At 47.4% G+C, this 23,005-nt stretch overlaps 1 protein-coding gene and 1 long non-coding RNA gene across 3 annotated transcripts in view; both read right to left on the reverse strand.

Moving 5' to 3' along the window:
- The window catches only part of EFCAB14 (EF-hand calcium binding domain 14), a 45,513-nt gene extending 39,585 nt beyond the window's left edge, over nucleotides 1-5,928 (reverse strand). Inside the window, exon 1 of one of the 2 annotated variants that reach the window (XM_073561410.1) lies at nucleotides 5,616-5,928. In XM_073561410.1, coding sequence (XP_073417511.1) covers nucleotides 5,616-5,857 — 242 coding nt within the window. In that variant the 5' untranslated portion in view covers nucleotides 5,858-5,928. The remainder of the gene's footprint in view (nucleotides 1-5,615) is intronic. The other variant, XM_073561409.1, reaches the window with a different exon arrangement.
- Nucleotides 5,929-6,883: 955 nt separating this feature from the next.
- LOC141073875 (uncharacterized) lies at nucleotides 6,884-15,781 on the reverse strand. The gene is made up of 2 exons (XR_012227082.1): nucleotides 15,727-15,781; nucleotides 6,884-7,602 (listed from the first exon to the last, which is right to left on the reverse strand). It is a non-coding gene; the product is annotated as an uncharacterized lncRNA (long non-coding RNA).
- Between the last annotated feature and the right edge of the window lie 7,224 nt (nucleotides 15,782-23,005).

Genomic DNA, 23,005 nt, shown 5'->3' on the forward strand with positions numbered 1-23,005 from the left:
CCCTCAGGGTCCGATTTTGTGTCCGGGGCCCCTCAGGGTCCGATTTGGCGGGCGGGGCCCTCAGGGTCCGATTTGGCGGGCGGGGCCCCTCAGGGTCCGATTTGGCGGGCGGGGCCCCTCAGGGTCCGATTTGGCGGGCGGGGCCCCTCAGGGTCCGATTTGGCGGGCGGGGCCCCTCAGGGTCCGATTTGGCGGGCGGGGCCCCTCAGGGTCCGATTTGGTGGGCGGGGCCCCTCAGGGTCCGATTTTCTGGCCAGGGCCCCTCAGGGTCTGATTTTGTGTCCGGGGCCCCCAGGGTCCGATTTTGTGGTTGGGACCCCTCAGGGTCTGATTTTGTGGTTGGGGCCCCTCAGGGTCTGATTTTGTGGTTGGGGCCCCTCAGGGTCCGATTTTGTGGTTGGGGCCCCTCAGGGTCCGATTTTGTGGTTGGGGCCGCTCAGGGTCCGATTTTGTGGTTGGGGCCCCTCAGGGTCCGATTTTGTGGCCGGGGCCCCTCAGGGTCCGATTTTGTGGCTGGGGCCCCTCAGGGTCCAATCTGGTGGCCGAGGCCCCTCAGGGTCCGATTTTGTTGGGGCCCCTCAGGGTCCGATTTTGTGGCAGGGGTCAATCAGCCTCCGATCTGGAGGCCGGGGTGGCTCAGCCTCCGATTTGGAGGCCGGGGTCGATCAGCCTCCGATTTGGAGGCCGGGGTGGCTCAGCCTCCGATTTGGAGCCTGGGGTCACTCAGCTTTCGATTTGGCGTGTCGGCCCTTTAAGACTCATTTCGGTGCGCTGGCCCTTTAACAATCACTTTGGCGCGTCGGCCCTTTAAGAGCTAGTTTGGCTCGCTGGGCTTCTCTTAAATCAACTTTGGCGTACATTCTCTCTCAGGGGCATGTGTCATGTGATGAAGCTAGATTTGCATTAGTGCTGTGGGTTTCGCTTTAAGAGCTGATATTATCTGGCAGAAGCTCTGTCCTGGGGGCGTCATGTGACGTTCGTAGGCGTTGGCATAGTAACTGGGTGTGCCTGCGCATATCAATGAGCTTAACTGCCATTTCAATCGCCTCAGGGCACGTTTTGCCATTTCCCATTGAAAAGCATTGGAGACAGTGCATTCCAATGACGGGAAAAAAAATTTTCAAACGCAAATTGCGCAAAAACTACAAATCCGATCGACACGAAAAATACTTAGCACACCTCTCGTGGACGCTGGCTTCGAAACGACACCTCAATGGAGTCTGTGCGTGTAGCGGTTCGTGCTGTATTAATTGCGGAAATCAACTTAATAATAAGAAGAATAAGTTAGCAGCGTTCGGATTACAATATAGTGGTTTTTTCAAACCACTATAATAAACTAGATGTGTATTTCCTGAAGGAAGTCCAGATAGTGCTTTGAAATGGTTCCCGGGCTGCCCCTTTAAGAGAGACTTGCCTGCTGCCCCTGCAAGACTTTCAACTCAGGATCCGTTTTAACTGTGGGTGCCTTTCAGGGGCCACTTTGGCCTCAGGGTCTGATTTGGTGGGTGGGGCCCCTCAGTATCTGATTCGGTGGCCTGGGCTCCTCAGGGCTTGAATTGGTGGGTGGGGCCACTCTGGGTCCGATTCGGTGGGCAGGGCCACTCTGGGTCCGGTTTGGTGGGCGGGGCCCCTTAGGGTCAGATTTGGTGGGCGGGGCCACTCTGGGTCCGATTTTGTGGGCGGGGCCACTCTGGGTCCGATTTTGTGGGCGGGGCCACTCTGGGTCCGATTTGGAGCCTGGGGTCACTCAGCTTTCGATTTGGCACACCGCTCCTTTAAGACTCATTTTGGTGCGCCGGCCGTTTAAGAATCACTTTGGCGTGTTGGCCCTTTAAGAGCCAGTTTGGCGCACTGGGCTTCTAAATCCATTTTGGCGCACATTCGCTCTCAGGGGCATGCGTCATGTGATGAAGCTAGATTTACATTTGTGCTTTGGGTTTCGCTTTAAGAGCTGATATTATCTGGCAGAAACTGTGTCCTGGTGGGGTCATGTAAATTTCGCAGGCGTTGGCATAGTAACTGGGTCTGCCTGCGCATATCAACGAGCTTAACTGCCGCAACTGGTGCTCAAATTTGAATCGCCTCACGACTGCCCCATGTATTCCTATGACAAAATTTTCCCATTGAAATGCATTGAGACAATGCATTGCAATGACGGGAAAAAAAATTTTCAAACACAAATTGTGCAAAAACTACAAATCATGCTAACCCTGCCCCCCGCATTACACATCCCCGTTCTAGTGATTTGGGGATGTTTTTAAGTAATTTTTTTACACAGTCAGCCTGTTTTTCAGGGTATTTATGTTAATGTGTGCATTAGCATCAGCTAAGGAATCCTCAGATTTTCCCGCAAAGAACGCATGCGTTTTAAAATCTGAGGATTCCTTAGCTGATGCTAATGCACACATTAAAACTGCACTGCGACAAAAAAATACCCTGAAAAAAAACGGGGTCTAAGTGACTTTTTCATCACAGATTTAATTTTAAGCGTGTGCATTAGAGGATCAGGGCACCCCCCAAAGGCTGACTGTGTAAAAAATTACTTAAGAATATCCCCAAATCACTAGAACGGGGTCAGAGTGACCTCTCCTTCATAGATCGCCTGTGACAACCTGCCCCAGGCTCCGACAGCTTCTGACAACCCGCCCCCTGCTATTTGAATCACCTCATGACTGCCCAATGTTTTCCTATGGCAACATTTTCCCATTCAAATGCATTGAGACAGTGCATTCCAATGACAGGAAAAAAAATTTTCAAAAGCAAATTGACCAAAAACTACAAATCCGATCGACACGAAAAATACTTAGCACACCTCTCGTGGACGCTGGCTTCGAAACGCCACCTCAACGGAGTCTGTGCGTGTAGCGGTTCGGGCCGCATTAATTGCGGAAATCAACTGAATAATAATAATAAGAAGTTAAAAGCGTTCGGATTACAAGATAGTGGTTTCTTCAAAGCACGATAAATATAAGAGATCGGATTACAACCTGGAGATTCAACCCGATAATAACAATACAATTGATCAGTGCCTAGTAATAGCCACCAGCAACTAACCCCACTAATAAATAAGTGACAATAAAGTGCTTATGCCGGACTTGTAAATAAATACAAAATAATACAATGCAACCATTAGATTGTTAAACCAACCAGGAGTATATATCACAACATTTGTGAATTCCACAAGGAAGTGCATAGAAATAATGAATATTGAACAAATTATATTACTTAGAAAAACTTACATACACAGTGGGTAAGATGAGTATCAATATAGGCATGCACACGCACAGAGTAAATAGCCTGTGCATACGAATTAATGCATGGAAAATGCATGCCTAAGGCTGGTTTCACATTTGCGTTAAAGCAACGCTGCGCCCTGCGTCGTTAAGCCCCGCCCCGAGCCGGCTCCCTGCCTGCCCCATCCGGGATCACCGCCTACTTTCGCATTTGCACGCATGCGATCGGCGCACCCTATCTTTAGCATAGGGTGCGCAGATCATGCGCTGCCAGTGCGAAAGTAGCGTGCTGCGCACTTTTGACGGTGCGCCGTGCGCGCCGAAATGTAACATGCTGCATTTCGGCGCGCACCGTCAAAAGTGCGCAGCACGCTACTTTCGCACTGGCAGCGCATGATCTGCGCACCCTATGCTAAAGATAGGGTGCGCCGATCGCATGCGTGCAAATGCGAAAGTAGGCGGTGATCCCGGATGGGGCAGGCAGGGAGCCGGCTCGGGGCGGGGCTTAACGACGCAGGGCGCAGCGTTGTTTTAACGCAAATGTGAAACCAGCCTAACCAATTATGGATCAACTAATCAATGGCATCATGATCAGTTAATGTAAAAATAAGTCAACAATATCCAAACAAGATACTGACCATAGGCACAACACAGCCCCCCCACCTGCTGCAGCGCACGTTTCGCTGCCGCTTCGTCAGGGAGTGAGGTGCAGGAGATGCATTATACAGGGCAATTACAGCTGTAATTAACTACAAATCAGAAGTGCCATATTATCGGGCGCTACCGCAGGCCCACGCTCCCGGTACTCTGTCCCGCCCGCAAACGGTAGTACGTCACCGATGCAAGACCAAGGTCTCAGTCTGATGACCCCCACTTCGGCTTCAAGCCCAACACCGTGCGGCCCTCCAAAGAAATGCCACCCCACACCATTACTGACCCACTGCCAAACCGGTCATGCTGAAGGATGTTGCAGACAGCAGATCGCTCTCCACGGCGTCTCCAGACTGTCACATGTGCTCAGTGTGAACCTGCTTTCATCTGTGAAGAGCAATTTGCCAATCCTGGTGTTCTGTGGCAAATGCCAAGCGTCCTGCACGGTGTTGGGTTGTGAGCACAACCCCCATCTGTGATCGTCAGGCACTCAGACCACCCTCATGGAGTCGTTTCTAACCATTTGTGCAGACATATGCACATTTGTGGCCTGCTGGAGGCCATTTTGCAGGACTCTGGCAGTGCTCCTCCTGTTCCTCCTTGCACAAAGGTGGAGGTAGCGGTCCTGCTGCTGGGTTGTTGCCCTCCTAGTCTCCTGGAGTACTGGCTTGTCTCCTGGTAGTGCCTCTGGACACTACGCTGACAGACACAGCCAACATTGCCACAGCTCGCATTGATGTGCCATCCTGGATGAGCTGCACTACCTGAGCCACTTGTGTGGGTTGTAAAGTCCGTCTCATGCTATCACAAGTGTGAAACCACAACCAACATTCAAAAGTGACCAATAAATCAGCCAGAAAGCATTGGTACTGAGATGTGGTCTGTGGTCCCCACCTGCAGAACCACTCCGTTATTGAGGGTGTCTTGATAATTGCCAATAACAGTTGTCTATTCCATTTGCACAACAGCATGTGACATTGATTGACAATCAGTGTTGCTTCCTAAGTGGACAGTTTGATTTCACAGAAGTTTGATTTACTTGGAGTTGTATTCTGTTGTTTAAGTGCTCCCCTTATTTTTTGAGCAGTGTATTTGCATGCTTTACAGTTCCCACAGCTCCATATACCCCATATGGGGCCTTTTGAGACAAAAGATCTATGAAGACGTTTAAGGGTCTGTGCACACACTGCGGATTCTGCTGCGGTGTACACTACCATCATAGTCAATGTAAGATAAAAACGCTGGGCACATGCTGTGGTTTTGAATCCGCAGCATGTCAATTCTTTGTGCGGATTCCGCAGCGTTTTTACACCTCTTCTATTATAGGATTCTGCAGGTAAAACGCAGGTCATTTTACCTGCGGATTTAGCAAAATTCGTGCTGAAAAATCCGGAGGGCGTGGCGTGACCGCCGGAGAGGAGCAGTCAGCCGCCTATGCGCGGCGGCAGCGGTCACGCCACGCCCTGCTCTCCGGCGGCAGAGGGTGGATCTCCCGAAGGCTCCACCCCCAGCAGATTAGTGATGGGCAGTCCAGCACCAAGGTGAACACATCAATGTGGATGAAACCCCACCCACTTGCTGTCAGCCAATTACGTTGTGAATGGGTGGGGTTTGGGTCAGGTGGGCGGAGTTACGTCCTCCGAAACCCAGGATTTTATGGCCAGTGAGAGCAGTCAGCGGCCCTGACCGCGCACAGCAGGGAGCAGGCTCTGTGTCTCGGACTTTACCGACCTCCCGCAGCGGATGCGGCCCTCCCCCTGGGCAGAGAACTCGTCCTCCTCCGTGTAGGTGTCGGAATCGGAAGCCGGGGGCTCGGTGCGCAGCAGCAGCCGGTGACCGGAACCTTTCTTAGCCTTCTTCCTCCCGCCGTCTCCGGCCAGGCCGATCAAGGCGTTCAGCTCCTTGCGTTTCTTCATCTTCTTGTTCGCTATAGGGGCGGCCGGAATCCCGGCGGACAAAGCGCCGGAGCCCATGGACCCAGGCCGAGCCCTCACTGTGCGCGGCTCACATCCGGGGTCGGGGGCTACAGCGCCACGTCACTCCGGGGGGCGGGGACTACAGGGTACGTCACTGCGGGGGGCGGGGACTACAGGGCACGTCACTGCGGGGGGCGGGGACTACAGGGCACGTCACTGCGGGGTCGGGGACTACAGGGCACGTCACTGCGGGGGGCGGGGACTACAGGGCACGTCACTGCGGGGTCGGGGACTACAGGGCACGTCACTGCGGGGGGCGGGGACTACAGGGCACGTCACTGCGGGGTCGGGGACTACAGGGCACGTCACTGCGGGGGGCGGGGACTACAGGGCACGTCACTGCGGGGTCGGGGACTACAGGGCACGTCACTGCGGGGGGCGGGGACTACAGGGCACGTCACTCCGGGAGGCGGGGACTATAGCGCACATCACCCGGGGGCGGGGACTAACGGTACCACACTCCGGAGGGCGAGGACTACAGCGGCACGTCACTTCAGGGGCGGGGATAAAGCTTTGCGTCATGCAGGTGGCGTGGATAAAGCTTTGCGTCACGAGGGGCGGGGGTTTAGCACGTCATTCCCTAGACCTGAAGAAGAGTGACGAGGATCAAGTTGGTTTCTTAATGAGCAATTTTTTTTTTCTGTTTTTTTTTTTATTGGTAAAACAACAAAAATAAGAACCACAATAATAAAATACAGCGCAGCGAGGTGCCCGACAATAATGGGCATCACAGTGGGCACCGAAGGGAGTTATTCAAAGGGTTAAGTGACTGGGCAGCTGATCTCACACTCTGCATGTGGAGGGGTGTACATAATAAAACCGAGTGCAGTCTGACCCTTAGTGACCGGGCCAATCCTTACAATTCTGGCCACCGTCCCTTTATGAGGTCGTAACTCTGGAGCTTCCATGGGTCCCGGTGATTCTGACACTGTTGACCGTGGCGACCCCACAGCCAAAACCCCAAATCCCCTCTTCGGCACCTTATCACACAACGAAACCTAAACAAATAATGCACAAGACAGGATGGGGGAAGGTCGGTCACGGCTTTATTATTTTTAACAATGACAACCATTTAGAAAGGAACTTATATTTTCCTAAGATGCGCTCGTCGCCCAATGCCCTTTACCAAAATTACAGGCAAGTCAGCTAACGAGCCGTAACTTGTGTCCTATCGTTCCTTTTATCGCCATGGAGGATCCTGTAACTTATGCAGGAAACCGACCCCCACCCATCAACAAAAGGGCCAGCTCCATACCGTCCTGGAGCCCTGATAAAAATATATCGAGCCCTATATCGGTCAAGTGGACGCCGTCTGACCTCAATAACGCTGCGTTATCCCCTTCAAGTTGTCGATGAATGACCACCCCAAAATGATCGCGAGTAAACTTAGAAATTCGAGCATTAAGCTTACGCCTTGTGCGTTCCACGGCCGTCCCATCCCTTGCACGTTGCCAGAGTGCGATCCATGTCAGAACACATCATGGTCATGAGCTCCACTAATTTGTAGGAGCATAGGTCATTTCCTCCGGCATGAAGAACGAGGATTACTGGCCCAGTAGATGTTCTAGCGATTTCCACCACCTCAGGAAGCACTTGAGGCCATTGCAAACCTCCTATACCCCGCCACATAAACTCCAGATCCAGGAATCCTAAATTTCTCCCTCCGGGACGGTATTCAGCCCGCTGAGCAGCCAAAAATATATATGAATGGCCCAGAAGCCAGACCGTAGGCCTATCAGCACCTGTGGGAAAACACATAAGGTCAATATAAGAGATCAGGCCTGATGTACCTGGCAAAACATGCTGAACGCCAACGGCCCAACTTATGAACTTCTGAATCGGGTAGGCCCGCTCTAGCCGCTTCCGTTGCTGCCCCAATGCGAAACGAGTGAGTGCCGTATTCCCGCGGATCCACACCCAGTGACAACAAAATTTTTGCGAAAATAGATTGAAATTGAAATCTTGTTAGAGGGGAACTACAAACGTGATACGTAAAACCTACCCTCATGTCTGAGAGATGAATATTAATTAAAGTAACAGGACACGGGTGACTTCCAGATGGCTGTAAAATTACCCAGGCCCCTTTTGCCTGATGGATCTGTTTTCGATTTACGTATTCGAAGGCGGATAGCATTCTGTACTGCCACAATGGGTCGCCCTCCCAGGGCTGCGGGGTACTCGGTACCGGGCCGGTGTCAGGGGGATGTGTCACAGCAACGGTGACCCGGACCGTGGCCCTGGGCGCCCAAGTCAATGGCGGAATGTACAGTGGGGAAAAAAAGTATTTAGTCAGTCAGCAATAGTGCAAGTTCCACCACTTAAAAAGATGAGAGGCGTCTGTAATTTACATCATAGGTAGACCTCAACTATAGGAGACAAACTGAGAAAAAAAAATCCAGAAAATCACATTGTCTGGTTTTTTTTCATTTTATTTGCATATTATGGTGGAAAATAAGTATTTGGTCAGAAACAAGCAATCAAGATTTCTGGCTCTCACAGACCTGTAACTTCTTCTTTAAGAGTCTCCTCTTTCCTCCACTTATTACCTGTAGTAATGGCACCTGTTTAAAGTTATCAGTATAAAAAGACACCTGTGCACACCCTCAAACAGTCTGACTCCAAACTCCACTATGGTGAAGACCAAAGAGCTGTCAAAGGACACCAGAAACAAAATTGTAGCCCTGCACCAGGCTGGGAAGACTGAATCTGCAATAGCCAACCAGCTTGGAGTGAAGAAATCAACTGTGGGAGCAATAATTAGAAAATGGAAGACATACAAGACCACTGATAATCTCCCTCGATCTGGTGCTCCACGCAAAATCCCACCCCGTGGGGTCAGAATGATCAAAAGAACGGTGAGCAAAAATCCCAGAACCACGCGGGGGGACCTAGTGAATGAACTGCAGAGAGCTGGGACCAATGTAACAAGGCCTACCATAAGTAACACACTACGCCACCATGGACTCAGATCCTGCAGTGCCAGACGTGTCCCACTGCTTAAGCCTGTACATGTCCGGGCCCGTCTGAAGTTTGCTAGAGAGCATTTGGATGATCCAGAGGAGTTTTGGGAGAATGTCCTATGGTCTGATGAAACCAAACTGGAACTGTTTGGTAGAAACACAACTTGTCGTGTTTGGAGGAAAAAGAATACTGAGTTGCATCCATCAAACACCATACCTACTGTAAAGCATGGTGGTGGAAACATCATGCTTTGGGGCTGTTTCTCTGTAAAGGGGCCAGGACGACTGATCCGGGTACATGAAAGAATGAATGGGGCCATGTATCGTGAGATTTTGAGTGCAAACCTCCTTCCATCAGCAAGGGCATTGAAAATGAAACGTGGCTGGGTCTTTCAACATGACAATGATCCAAAGCACACCGCCAGGGCAACGAAGGAGTGGCTTCGTAAGAAGCATTTCAAGGTCCTGGAGTGGCCTAGCCAGTCTCCAGATCTCAACCCTATAGAAAACCTTTGGAGGGAGTTGAAAGTCCGTGTTGCCAAGCGAAAAGCCAAAAACATCACTGCTCTAGAGGAGATCTGCATGGAGGAATGGGCCAACATACCAACAACAGTGTGTGGCCACCTTGTGAAGACTTACAGAAAATGTTTGACCTCTGTCATTGCCAACAAAGGATATATCACAAAGTATTGAGATGAAATGTTGTTTCTGACCAAATACTTATTTTCCACCATAATATGCAAATAAAATGAAAAAAAAAACAGACAATGTGATTTTCTGGATTTTTTTTTCTCAGTTTGTCTCCCATAGTTGAGGTCTACCTATGATGTAAATTACAGACGCCTCTCATCTTTTTAAGTGGTGGAACTTGCACTATTGCTGACTGACTAAATACTTTTTTTCCCCACTGTAGTTGTTAATGGAATAGAATAGAGGAAGAACCCTGCCTAGAAGTTCTAAGCGCAAGGCCGGGGTCCGGTCGCCGAGTTTGTATGGACAATAATGGTTCTGCAGCAGACACCGGTGGAGTAGTGGGCTGTAAATGCACTACTCCCATCTAAGACTTGAGGGCACAACAGCAACACGGATAGAGAGCCGGGACTTAGGAGTAGAGAGTCCCCGAAGCAGGCTACAGCTGTCTACCGTGCAAGTAGAGTTCTTGGGAACATTTGTCAGGAGGAACTCCAGTGTAACTCAGTACTAGGAGTTCTTCACACTTAAAGGCGCTATAGAGGAGACGTTCAGGAAAGGCACATAAGTTGGCGGAGTGTTGGAAGGGAGCATTCCATCTTGCCTGGAGGTTGACTGAGTCCCTGACCCGGAGGACACGGCACAGAAGCGAGCACTACAGACTGCCAGGGGAACAGTCTTGAGGAGATCATTTGCATATTCCCAGTGCCTTCTGGGATAAGTGAAGAGTCTCCGCGGGCTCAACGATCACTGGGTTTTGGCCGTTGCAGCTGAAAAGAGGAAATCGGAAAACCAGGGGAACAGTCTTGAGGAGATCATTTGCATATTCCCAGTGCCTTCTGCGATAAGTGAAGAGTCTCCGCGGGCTCAACGATCACTGGGTTTTGGCCGTTGCAGCTGAAAAGAGGAAATCGGAAAACCAGGGGACCAGTCTTGAGGAGATCATTTGCATATTCCCAGTGCCTTCTGGGATAAGTGAAGAGTCTCCGCGGGCTCAACGATCACTGGGTTTTGGCCGTTGCAGCTGAAAAGAGGAAATCGGAAAAACTGCGCACAGATAGGCGCGCGAATTTTGGCTCATCTTTCATCGTTTTTAAGAAATCTCAAGATGGAAGAGGCCAGGAGCCATTTGGTGAGCTGCATTTCTTGCTACATGTTCACAGATTTACCAGTGGAAAAGCCAAACTTCACATGCCACAAATGCAAGCTGGTGTCCCTGTTGGAGGAAAAGTTGCAAAATCTCGAAGAGAGGTTAGCTACGTTGAACATCATTAAGGAAGGTGAAGAGTTCTTGGACAGAGCAGAATTATCTCTTCATGTTACAGAAAGAGAAGAAATTCGAAGTGCACCTGAAGAAAAAGAGGAATGGAGACATGTGACCCAGAGAAGCAGGAGGATCAGGAGGCAGTCAGCACCCATACTTCTCAGGAACCAGTACCAGGCTCTCACGCAGGAAAACGATGAAGAAATACATCAGGATAAGACTTTGCCAACAAACAGCAACCTTGTACGCCTTCAGAGTCCTCCTGGATGGAGAAAGAATAATGTTGTGAAGAAGAAACGGAGAGTGGTGGTCATGGGGGATTCCCTGTTGAGAGGAACAGAGGCCGCTATCTGCAGACCGGATATAACTTCAAGAGAAATGTGCTGTCTTCCAGGTGCAAAAATTAAAGATGTGTCTGACAGGATATCAGGACTCTTCAGACCTACAGATGACTACCCATTCCTGCTACTACATGTGGGGACAAATGACACCGCAAGAAATGACCTGGAAACCATCTGCAGAGACTTTGAAGACTTAGGCAAGAAAGTGAAAGAACTGGGAGCGCAGGTGGTCTTCTCTTCCATCCTCCCAGTGGATGGCCATGGAACAAGGAGGTGGAATAAGATTCTGCAGGTGAACAACTGGCTACGTCGATGGTGCCGTCAGCAACGATTTGGATTTCTGGATCACGGAGTGAACTACTTATACGATGGACTACTTGCTAGAGATGGGGTGCACCTTACGAAGACTGGAAAGCATGTATTTGGAAGTCGCCTTGCTACACTTGTAAGGAGAGCTTTAAACTAGAACAACATGGGAAGGGAAGCAAAAGACCAGAAAAAGCCATACACCTGACAAATGCTATTGAGAACTCTGCTATTAGAAGTGGAAAGGAAGAACAAAGACGAAAGAATCTAATTAATAAAAACATTGGAGAAAGAGAAACCAATCACAAACTAAAATGTTTCTATACTAATGCACAAAGCATGGGCAACAAACAAGGAGAATTGGAACTACTAACACAGGAAAAGAAATATGATGTCATTGGAATCACTGAAACTTGGTGGGACAATACACATGATTGGAATACAAGACTAGAAGGATACAACTTATTTGCAAGAAACAGATTTGATAAGCGAGGAGGGGGTGTCGCATTGTATGTTAGAAACGCGTATATCTGCACAGAGATTGAAGCTTCAGAGACTGGGAGTTCTGTGGAAACTGTTTGGGTAAGAATACAAGGGCAGAACAATGGAAAGGACACCATTGTAGGCATTTACTACAGGCCGCCTGTGCAAGCTGAAGATATGGATGAACTCTTTATGCATCAAATGGCCAAGTTCTCCAAAAAATATGACATAGTTGTCATGGGAGATTTCAACTATCCAGACATTTGTTGGGAATCTCTCTCAGGCAAAACTAACAGGTCAAGGAAATTCTTATCCTCTGTTGCTGACAACTTTATCTTCCAAAAGGTAAGGGAGAAAACAAGGGGAACTGCTACCTTGGATCTAATCCTTATAAACAGGGAGGAAATGGTTGAGGAGGTAAAAGTGGCTGGGACCCTAGGAGGTAGCGACCATGCTATTTTAGAATTTTGGATAACTAGAGGCGGAAGACCTGTGAAGACTCAGACATCAAGGTTAGATTTCAGAAAGGCAGATTTTAAAGGATTCAGAAAGAGAATTGGAGGGATCCAATGGCTGGATATCCTTAAAGACAAAAATGTCCAGGAAGGATGGGAAATCTTGAAAAATGAAATTCTCAAAGCACAGTTGTTAACAATTCCGAAAAGAGGGAAGAATAGGAAGCATTTAAGGAAACCAGGATGGATGAACACAGAACTTAAGCACATGCTAAAAAGTAAGAAAAAAATGTTTATAAAATGGAAAGAGGGAGGCATATCTAAAGAAGAATATAATGCTGTCTGCAGAACCTGCAGGGCACAAATCAGATTAGCTAAAGCTGAAAATGAATTGAGGCTTGCAAGAGATGTCAAAAGCAATAATAAAGGATTTTGGGGATATGTCAAAAGTAAAAGAAAAGTCAAAGATGCTATAGGATTTTTACAGGATGAAAATGATGAAATGGTAAGACAGGATGTTGAGAAGACTGAACTTTTAAATTCCTATTTTGCATCTGTTTTCTCTCAGAAAGGAAATGTAACATCAACTGTTATTCACTGTCCTATTAAGGGAATAGAAGAATCCAGGATATCTATAAACAGAAAGATAGTGAGGAAACACTTAGCTAACCTAAATGAATTCAAGTCTCCAGGTCCAGATGAATTACACCCCAGAGTACTGAAGGAGATAGCAGAAGAAATTTTCGAACCCCTCTCCATAATCTTTGAAAATTCTTGGAGAACAGGAGAAGTGCCAGAAGACTGGAGAAGAGCAAATGTTGTTCCTATCTTCAAAAAGGGGAAGAAGGTTGACCCAGGCAACTATAGGCCGGTGAGTCTGACTTCTATACCAGGAAAGATCTTTGAACAAATTATTAAACAACATGTATGTCAATACCTGGATAAGAATGAAGTGATTAAACAGAGTCAGCATGGGTTTGTAACTAATAAGTCATGTCAGACTAACTTAATTTCCTTCTATGACGGTATCACTGATTGGGTGGATCAAGGAAATGCTGTAGATATAGTATATCTTGACTTCAGCAAAGCATTTGACAAAGTCTCTCATACAATCCTTATTGAAAAAATGACTAAGTATGGAATGGACAAGGCAACTGTTAGGTGGATTCATAACTGGCTTAGTGATTGGACCCAAAGAGTGGTCGTAAATGGCTGCACATCCAGTTGGAAGAATGTCTCAACTGGGGTACCACAGGGCTCTGTCCTGGGCCCTGTATTGTTCAACATCTTTATCAACGATTTAGATGAAGGAATTGAGGGTAAACTGATTAAATTTGCCGATGACACAAAGCTAGGAGGGATAGCTAATACTAGAGAAGAGAGAGAGAGGATTCAAAAAGATTTAAATAAACTGGAGAAGTGGGCAGCAACTAACAGAATGGTTTTTAACAGGGAGAAATGCAAAGTACTACATCTGGGCAATAAAAATGAAAAAAGCATATATAGAATGGGAGGAATAGGGCTAAGTGACAGCACATGTGAAAAAGACTTGGGTATACTAATAGATAACAGACTGAATATGAGTCAACAGTGTGATGCAGCAGCAAAAAAGGCAAATGCAATTCTAGGATGTATTAACAGAAGCATACAGTCTAGATCACGTGAAGTCATTATTTCCCTCTACTCCTCTTTGGTCAGACCTCATCTGGAATATTGTGTCCAGTTTTGGGCACCACATTTTAAAAAAGACATCAACAAACTGGAGCAAGTTCAGAAAAGAGCGACCAGAATGGTGACCGGTCTGCAAACCCTGTCTTATGAGGAAAGGTTGCAGGATTTGGGAATGTTTAGTTTGCAAAAGAGAAGACTGAGAGGAGACTTAATAGCTGTCTACAAATATCTCAAGGGCTGTCACATTGTAGAAGGATCAACTTTATTCTCATTTGCACAAGGAAAGACTAGAAGCAATGGGATGAAACTGAATGGGAGGAGACACAGATTAGATATTAGAAAAAACTTTTTGACAGTTAGAGTGATCAATGAGTGGAACAGGCTGCCACGAGAAGTGGTGAGTTCTCCTTCAATGGAAGTCTTCAAACAGAGGCTGGACAGACATCTGACTGGGATGATTTAGCGAATCCTGCTTTGAGCAGGGGGTTGGACCAGATGGCCCAGGAGGTCCCTTCCAACTCTACGATTCTATGATTCTATGATTCTATGAGACTGAGTAAAGCTTTGGAACTACATGCTCTGGTGTCCTCCATTCCTTACTGCGTCCGTCCGCCTGGCACTGCAACATCCCCTGCGCCAAACACTACATCATCTAAGTGTCTCCATAGGGTTACACTCTACACTGCCCTGGGACAACAGCCCTGCCTGTGGAGGGCTATAACATTACTGCTGCACCACACCATCTGTCCCGGAGGATCTGTCTGCAGCGTCGGCTTTACACCTCCCTAGCCGAACACCACAGGTGGCGTCACAAACTATTCATCTAACTACATTCCACCATTCACATCTTCCTATTACTTGGGCGCCCAGGGCCACGGTCCGGGTCACCGCTGCTGTGATACATCCCACTGATACCAGCCCGGTACCGAGTACCCCACGGCCATGGGAGGGCGACCCACAGACATGCCTGAAATGGGGGCAAACTGACCCTGCAACTGCGTATCTAGAACAAGAGGGGGTGCCGACGCCACTACAGTATTAGAAGGCTGGGTATTTATTAAGGGTATAAATGCCGGCTGGTCAGTAATAGAAAACCACCCACTTGCTTGTGTGGGTATCACCACGGGCTTGGATGAAGCCGGTGGAGCGCAGTCCTGCCCAATTGCATGTGAATGCCCTTGCTCTTCCACAGACCCTGTGGAAGAGGTACTATGTCTAGAACCCATGAGGGCCACGACTGAAGAAACTGTCAATTCTTTGCGCTGCTGTGAATTGAATTCACAGACAGCGCTCACCGGGCCCTCCTGATCCTGCTGTGTCCTATAAAGCGGCTGTGTAAGTGACAATGGCGGTGAGGGAACACCGCTACTACAGTGTACAGGCCGCGTTACCTGTGGGCAGAAACACAGTGGCCTGGCACTTCTCTTTAGCACGATGCCAGCCAGCACTCCCGGCCTGTGCAGGAGGATTCTCCTTCAGCCAAGCAGGAGGCGGGGTCGCCTAATGGACCGCCTGCCTCCCTGCTTGGACTGAGGTAAAAGTGGGGCAGGCACACTGACGGCAGCTGGCGAGAGAGCAGGTAATGGAGGGGGCATAAGAGACGGGGCCAGTGGCGGAACAAAGGCGAGGTGAGCGCTGAGACCCACAATCAGAGCCTGCAGCCAGCGCTCACCCTCCAGCAGAAGGTCTGCCATACCTCTTCCAATCAGACAGCGCTCCACAAGCCCCTCCAGGACCCGCTTCCAAAACTGGGAGGAAGAGGGAGAAAGGAGGGGGGAAACACCTTATATATGACCCTCCAAGGGGGGGAGGGGTCAACAACTACCCCTGATCCTGATTGGTTCCACGAAACTCACCCACTCCGCCCCCATATACCCTATCCGTGCAACAACCACCGAAGCCTGCCTCAGGAAAAACCAGGGGAGGGGGAAAAAAGAGAAGGAAGGCTCCGCCATCAGATGCATCCTCCATAAACAGTGTGGTGCCTGCCATTCTTGTGACATGTTGTACTTCATGAAAGTGGTAAAATTTCTTTGATATAACTTGTGTTTATTTGTGAAAAAAATGGAAATTTTACAACTTTAAATTTTATGCCCTTAAATCACAGAGATATGGCACACCAAAAACTTAATAAGTAACATTTCCCACATGTTTACTTTACATCAGCACAATTTGGGAACCAAAATTTTCTTTTGTTAGGAAGTTATAAGGGTTAAAAGTTGACCAGCGATTTCTCATTTTTGCAACACCATTTTATTTTTACGGACCACATCACATTTAAAGTCACTTTGAGGGGTCTATATGATAGAAAATACCCAAAAGAGACACCATTCTAAAAACTGCACCCCTCCAGGTGCTCAAAACCACATTCAAGAAGTTTATTAACCCTTCAGGTGCTTCACAGGAATTTTTTGAATGTTTAAAAAAAAAATTAACATTTAACTTTTTTTTCACAAAAACATTACTTCAGATACAATTTTTTTTATTTTATCAAGGGTAACAGGAGAAATTGGACAGAAAAAGTTAGTTTGCAATTTGTCCTGAGTACGCTGATACCTGATATGTGGGGGGAACCACTGTTTGGGCGCATGGCAGAGCTCAGGAGGAAAGGAGCGCCGTTTGACTTTTTCAATACGAAATTGGCTGGAATTCAGATCGGACGCTATGTCACATTTTGAGCGCCCCTGATGTTCCTAAACAGTGGAAACACCCCATAAGTGACCCCAAAAGTTATTGTGAAATTTGTCCTGAGTACGCTGATACCCAATATGTGGGAGTAAACCACTATTTGGGCGCATGGCAGAGCTCGGAAGGGAAGCAGCGCCATTTGACTTTTATGGCTGGATGTTATGAATAAGTCACCGGAGGAGGAAAAAACAAAAAATACAAGCTAAGTCCAGAAAACCGGAGAGGTTGGTAGCTAGCGGATTGCAGACCCCTGATCCTATTCACAACAACTAACAGTAGCCGTGGGGTGTTCCTACGGTGGTCCTAGACACCTCGTTCACAGCCGGAGAACTAAATAAACCTAAAGAAAGAAAGGGGAAATCTAAACTGCCCCAGTGCAGACCCCAAAGCAATAGACAGCCCCCAACATGTATTGACGGTGAAAACAGATGAAAACACAAACACAGACAGAAAGACAGGCTGAGCAAACGATGGGGCCCTCACTAACTAGATAGGACAGGAAAGAAAAGCAACTGTCTGCAATCACGCAAAAACCCTGCCAAAAATAATGTCCAACACGTCTGATAGAAAAGGCCCTGAAGTCACTAGACTTCAAAATCACTATATCAGCACTCAGGTATATTCTGAAAACAGAGCAAAGAGATCAACTGATCAGAGACAAAAATGGAGTTCAGCCAGTCCCAACCAGGGCTGGCTGAACACAAACACTAAGTAAACCAGACAAAATCTCATGGAACAATAGCAGAGCAAAAACTTAGCTTTAGTAGACAGGACTAAACTGGAGGCCAGAGCTCAGAGCAGAGAGGTTCACCAGCAACTCAGCAGGGCGTCGGCGGCCTTATATCCACTCAGAGATTCCGGATGTCCACTCACACTCCACCTGTTCAGATGACAAGTTTTTCCCATCCAAATCAATTTCACTACCTACTTTCACCAGCAGAGGAAGTTCATCGGACATCAAAGGTGAAAGAGAAAATGAGCTCATAACAGTACCTCCCCCTTGAGGAGGGGTCACCGAACCCTCATCCACGCCACCAGGGCGATCAGGATGGGCCCGATGAAAAGCACGAACCAATCTTTTGGCATGAATATCAGATGCAGAGACCCAAGAATTATCCTCCTGGCATTAACCCTTCCACTTAACCAAATACTGGAGTCTCCGTCTAGCCAGACGAGAATCCATTGTCTTCTCAACTTCATATTCCACATTACCTTCAACCAATACAGGGTCAGGAGGTGCCACCACAGGAACTACTGGCTCAACAAACCTCTTTAACAGAGACTTATGAAACACGTTATGGATCTTGAATGTTACAGGAAGAGCCAATCGAAAAGAGGCCGGATTAAGAATCTCCAAAATCTTGTAAGGTCCAATAAATCTAGGTTTAAACTTTGGAGAAGCCACCTTCATAGAGATATTCTTTGATGACAACCAAACCATATCACCCACCTTAAACCGGGGACCAATGGTCCTATGCCGGTTGGAAAACCGCTGGGCCTTTTCCTGGGAGAGAGACAACTTATCCACCACTTGGTCCCAGATCTGGTGCATTCTCTCCACCACAGTGTCAACACCTGGGCAGGCAGAAGACTCCACCTGCCCTGAAGATAATCGAGGATGAAACCCAAAGTTACAAAAAAAAGGTGACATCAAAGTGGCACAACTAGCTCTATTATTTAAAGCAAATTCGGCCAAGGGCAAAAATGAAACCCAATCATCCTGATCAGCAGAAATAAAACATCTCAAATAAGACTCCAAAGTCTGGTTTGTTCTCTCCGTCTGCGCATTGGTCTGAGGGTGAAATGCAGAGGAGAAGGACAACTGAATTCCCAGCTTGGAACAAAAAGTCCTCCAAAATCTAGAAACAAACTGAACTCCTCTGTCAGACAGAATGTTCTCAGGAATCCCATGCAAACGAACCACCTGTTGCAAAAACAAGGGCACCAACTCTGAGGAAGATGGCAACTTAGGGAGTGGTACAAAATGGACCATCTTGGAGAATCTATCACAAATCACCCAAATAACAGTCATTCTCTGAGAGACAGGCATATCAGAAATAAAATCCATTGAAATATGGGTCCATGGCCTCCTGGGCACCGGCAAAGGCATCAACAACCCACTAGAGCGAGAACAAGGTTTAGACCGGGAGCAAGTCCCACAGGACTGCACAAAATTCCTGACATCACGAGACAAGGCGGGCCACCAAAAAGACCGACTCACCAAATCTCTAGTACCAAAAATACCTGGATGACCAGCCAATGCGGAGCAATGAACTTCAGACATTACTCTCTTCCTCCACTGGTCAGGAACATACAATTTTCCAATGGGACAACGCTCAGGTTTGTCCTCCTGAAACTCTTCCAGAGCACGTCTCAAATCGGGCGAGATGGCAGAAAGAACTACCCCCTCACCTAAGATGGTAGCAGGCTTGGTCACAATAGGAGAATCAGCAAAGAAACTCCTAGAGAGGGCGTCTGCCTTGACATTCTTAGTGCCCGGAAGAAAAGAGACCACAAAATCAAAACGTGTGAAAAGCAAGGCCCACCTAGCCTGTCTAGGATTCAAGCGTTTGGCCGACTCAAGGTAAATCAAATTCTTGTTGTCAGTAAGGACCACGACTTGATGTTTAGCTCCCTCCAACCAATGTCTCCACTCCTCAAATGCCCATTTCATGGCTAACAGTTCCCGATTCCCCACATCATAGTTGCGTTCGGATGGGGAGAACTTTCGGGAAAAGAAAGCACAGGGATTCATTTTAGATGTTACCAGATCTTTTTGGAACAAAACAGCTCCTGCACCAATCTCAGAAGTGTCCACCTCTACCTGAAACGGGAGTGAGACATCAGGTTGCCGCAAAACCGGAGCAGAAGTGAACCTCCGCTTCAGCTCCTGAAACGAAGAAACAGCCTCTGGTGACCAATTCAGCACATCAGCACCCTTCTTAGTCAAATCAGTCAATGGTTTGGCAATACCAGAAATATTAGCTATAAATTTACGATAAAAATTAGCAAAACCCAAAAACTTCTGGAGGGCCTTCAAAGAAGTGGGCTGAACCCAATCATAAATGGCCTGTACCTTGGCCGGGTCCATTTCAATAGTTGACGGAGACAAAATAAATCCCAAAAATGAAATCCTCTGTACACCAAAAAGGCATTTCGATCCCTTGACATACAGGGAATTCTCCCTCAAAATCCGGAACACAGTCCGAACATGTTCCACATGAGAGTCCCAATCCCTGGAAAAGATCAAAATATCATCCAGATAGATGATCAAAAATTTATCCACAAAGTCCCGTAAAATATCATTCATGAAGCACTGGAAGTCAGAAGGGGCATTAGTGAGCCCAAAAGGCATCACCAGGTACTCAAAATGTCCCTCCGGAGTATTAAACGCCATCTTCCATTCATCCCCATGCTTAATGCGAATAAGATTATTCGCCCCCTGAGGTCAAGCTTGGTAAACCAGCAACCAGCACCTTTAACTCTGGAGAATAGATCAGAAATCAGGGGTAGCGGATATTGATATTTAACAGTAATTTTGTTGAGGGAGCAATAGTCAATACAAGACCTTAATGAACCATCTTTCTTGGCCACGAAAAAAAAACAGCACCCAAGGGTGAAGAGGATGGTCTAATATGACCCTTCTCCAACGACTCCTTAATATAAGATCGCATATCCTCGTGCTCGGGTACAGATAAATTGAAAAGTCGACCCTTGGGAAATTTACACCCAGGGCTCAACTCAATTGCACAGTCATAACTCCTATGAGGAGGCAAAGATGCAGACTTATTTTCACTAAATACATCACAAAAATCAGCCAAATAGTCAGGAACATCATGCGACTGGGGAGAGGTGGAGAAAACAGGAGCGTCACCAAGAGCACACCGACAACCCCAACTCACCACAGACACAGATTTCCAATCCAAAACTGGATTATGGATTTGCAACCAGGGAAATCCCAGAACAATGGTACCATGCAAATTATGCATCACCAAAAATCTGCAATTTTCTTGATGGTCTGGGGCGACCCGCATTACCACCTGGGTCCAAAACTGAGGTTTATTCTTCACCAAAGGAGTAGCATCAATACCCCTCAAAGGGATAGGCGTCCGCAGAGGTGTCATAGGAAACCCACAACCTTTAGCAAAATCCAAGTCCATCAGGTTCAGAGCCGCTCCCGAATCCACAAAAGCCTTAGCAGAAAATGTGGACAGGGAGCAGATCAGAGTAATTGCCAGAAGAAACTTAGGTTGAACACCACCCACAGCAAATGTGTGTGCAAAGCGTTTCTCTCATTTAGGGCAGACAGAAATCATATGAGAGGCATCTCCACAGAAAAACACAGCTTATTACGCCTTCTGAACGCCTGACGTTGTGCCCTAGACAAAACTCTATCACATTGCATAGGTTCAGACATTTGTTCAACAGGTGGCAACATTTCTCGTGTACTTTTACGTTCACGTAAACGCCGATCAACCTGAATGGCTAATGACATAGAATCGTCAAGACCAGAGGGAACAGGATATCCCACCATAGTATCTTTTACGGTTTCTGACAACCCCTTCCGAAAGAGAGCTGCCAAGGCACCATCATTCCAGGTAGTAAGGACCGCCCAATCCTGGGGATCGCCGCGCAGCAAAGAGATGACAATTTTAACCTGCTGCACAGAGCTCCCCGATGAGTTAGGCTTGAAGGCAATAAATAATTTACAATTATTCTTAAAATTCCAAAATTTTGACCGATCCCCAAAAAACACATCAGGAGTAGGAATCTTTGGTTCAGCAGCATGTGAATGAGCAAGATAGGCGGAAATTCCCCGCACTTCAGCAGCCAGCTGCTCCACACGATCAGACAATTGCTTAATCTCCATTAAGAAAATTCCTCCTACGGCCCCAGAGAAAAAGAGGAAAAAATATACATAAAAAAAAAAAATTCTGACACTTTTTTTTTTTACAATTCTTTCCTGCTGAGTACCCTAGAATCTGTGGTATGGCTGGTGATTCTGTTATGAATGAGTCACCGGAGGAGGAAAAAACAAAAAATACAAGCTAAGTCCAGAAAACCGGAGAGGTTGGAAGCTAGTGGATTGCAGACCCCTGATCCTCTTTACAACAACTAACAGTAGCCGTGGGGTGTTCCTACGGTGGTCCTAGACACCTCGTTCACAGCCGGAGAACTAAATAAACCTAAAGAAAGAAAGGGGAAATCTAAACTGCCCCAGAGCAGACCCCAAAGCAACAGACAGCCCCCAACATGTATTGACGGTGAAAACAGATGAAAACACAAACACAGACAGAAAGACAGGCTGAGCAAACGATGGGGCCCTCACTAACTAGATAGGACAGGAAAGAAAAGCAACTGTCTGCAATCACGCAAAAACCCTGCCAAAAATAATGTCCAACACGTCTGATAGAAAAGGCCCTGAAGTCACTAGACTTCAAAATCACTATATCAGCACTCAGGTATATTCTGAAAACAGAGCAAAGAGATCAACTGATCAGAGACAAAAATGGAGTTCAGCCAGTCCCAACCAGGGCTGGCTGAACACAAACACTAAGTAAACCAGACAAAATCTCATGGAACAATAGCAGAGCAAAAACTTATCTTTAGTAGACAGGACTAAACTGGAGGCCAGAGCTCAGAGCAGAGAGGATCACCAGCAACCCAGCAGGGCGTCGGCGGCCTTATATCCACTCAGAGATTCCGGATGTCCAATCACACTCCACCTGTTCAGATGACAGGTTTTTCCCATCCAAATCAATTTCACTACCTACTTTCACCAGCAGAGGGAGTTCATCGGACATCAAAAGTGAAGGAGAAAATGAGCTCATAACAGCTGGAATTGAGATTGGACGCCATGTCACGTTTGGAACGCCCCTGATGTGCCAAAACAGTGAAAACCCCCCACAAATGACACCATTTTGGAATCTAGACCCCCCAATGAACTTATCTAGTTGTGTGGTGAGAACTTTGAACCTCCCAGGGCTTCACAAAAGTTTATAACGTACAGCCATAAAATTAAAAAAAATCAAATTTTTTCCACAAAGATGATCTTTTCACCCCCAATTTTTATTTTCCCAAGGGTAACAGGACTCCAAAAGTTAATGTGCAATTTGTCCTGAGTATGCTGACACCCCACATGTGGGGGTAAACCACTATTTGTGCGCATGGCAGAGCTCAGAAGGGAAGCAACGCCATTTGACTTTTTTGGCTGGAAACCCTCCACAAATGACACCATTTTGGAAACTAGACCCCCCAAGGAACTTATCTAGATGAGTGGTGGGGAC

The sequence above is a fragment of the Dendrobates tinctorius genome, unplaced genomic scaffold (assembly GCF_039654945.1).
Source record: "Dendrobates tinctorius isolate UK_male_01 unplaced genomic scaffold, ASM3965494v1 ptg000317l, whole genome shotgun sequence".
Taxonomy (NCBI): Eukaryota; Metazoa; Chordata; class Amphibia; order Anura; family Dendrobatidae; genus Dendrobates; species Dendrobates tinctorius.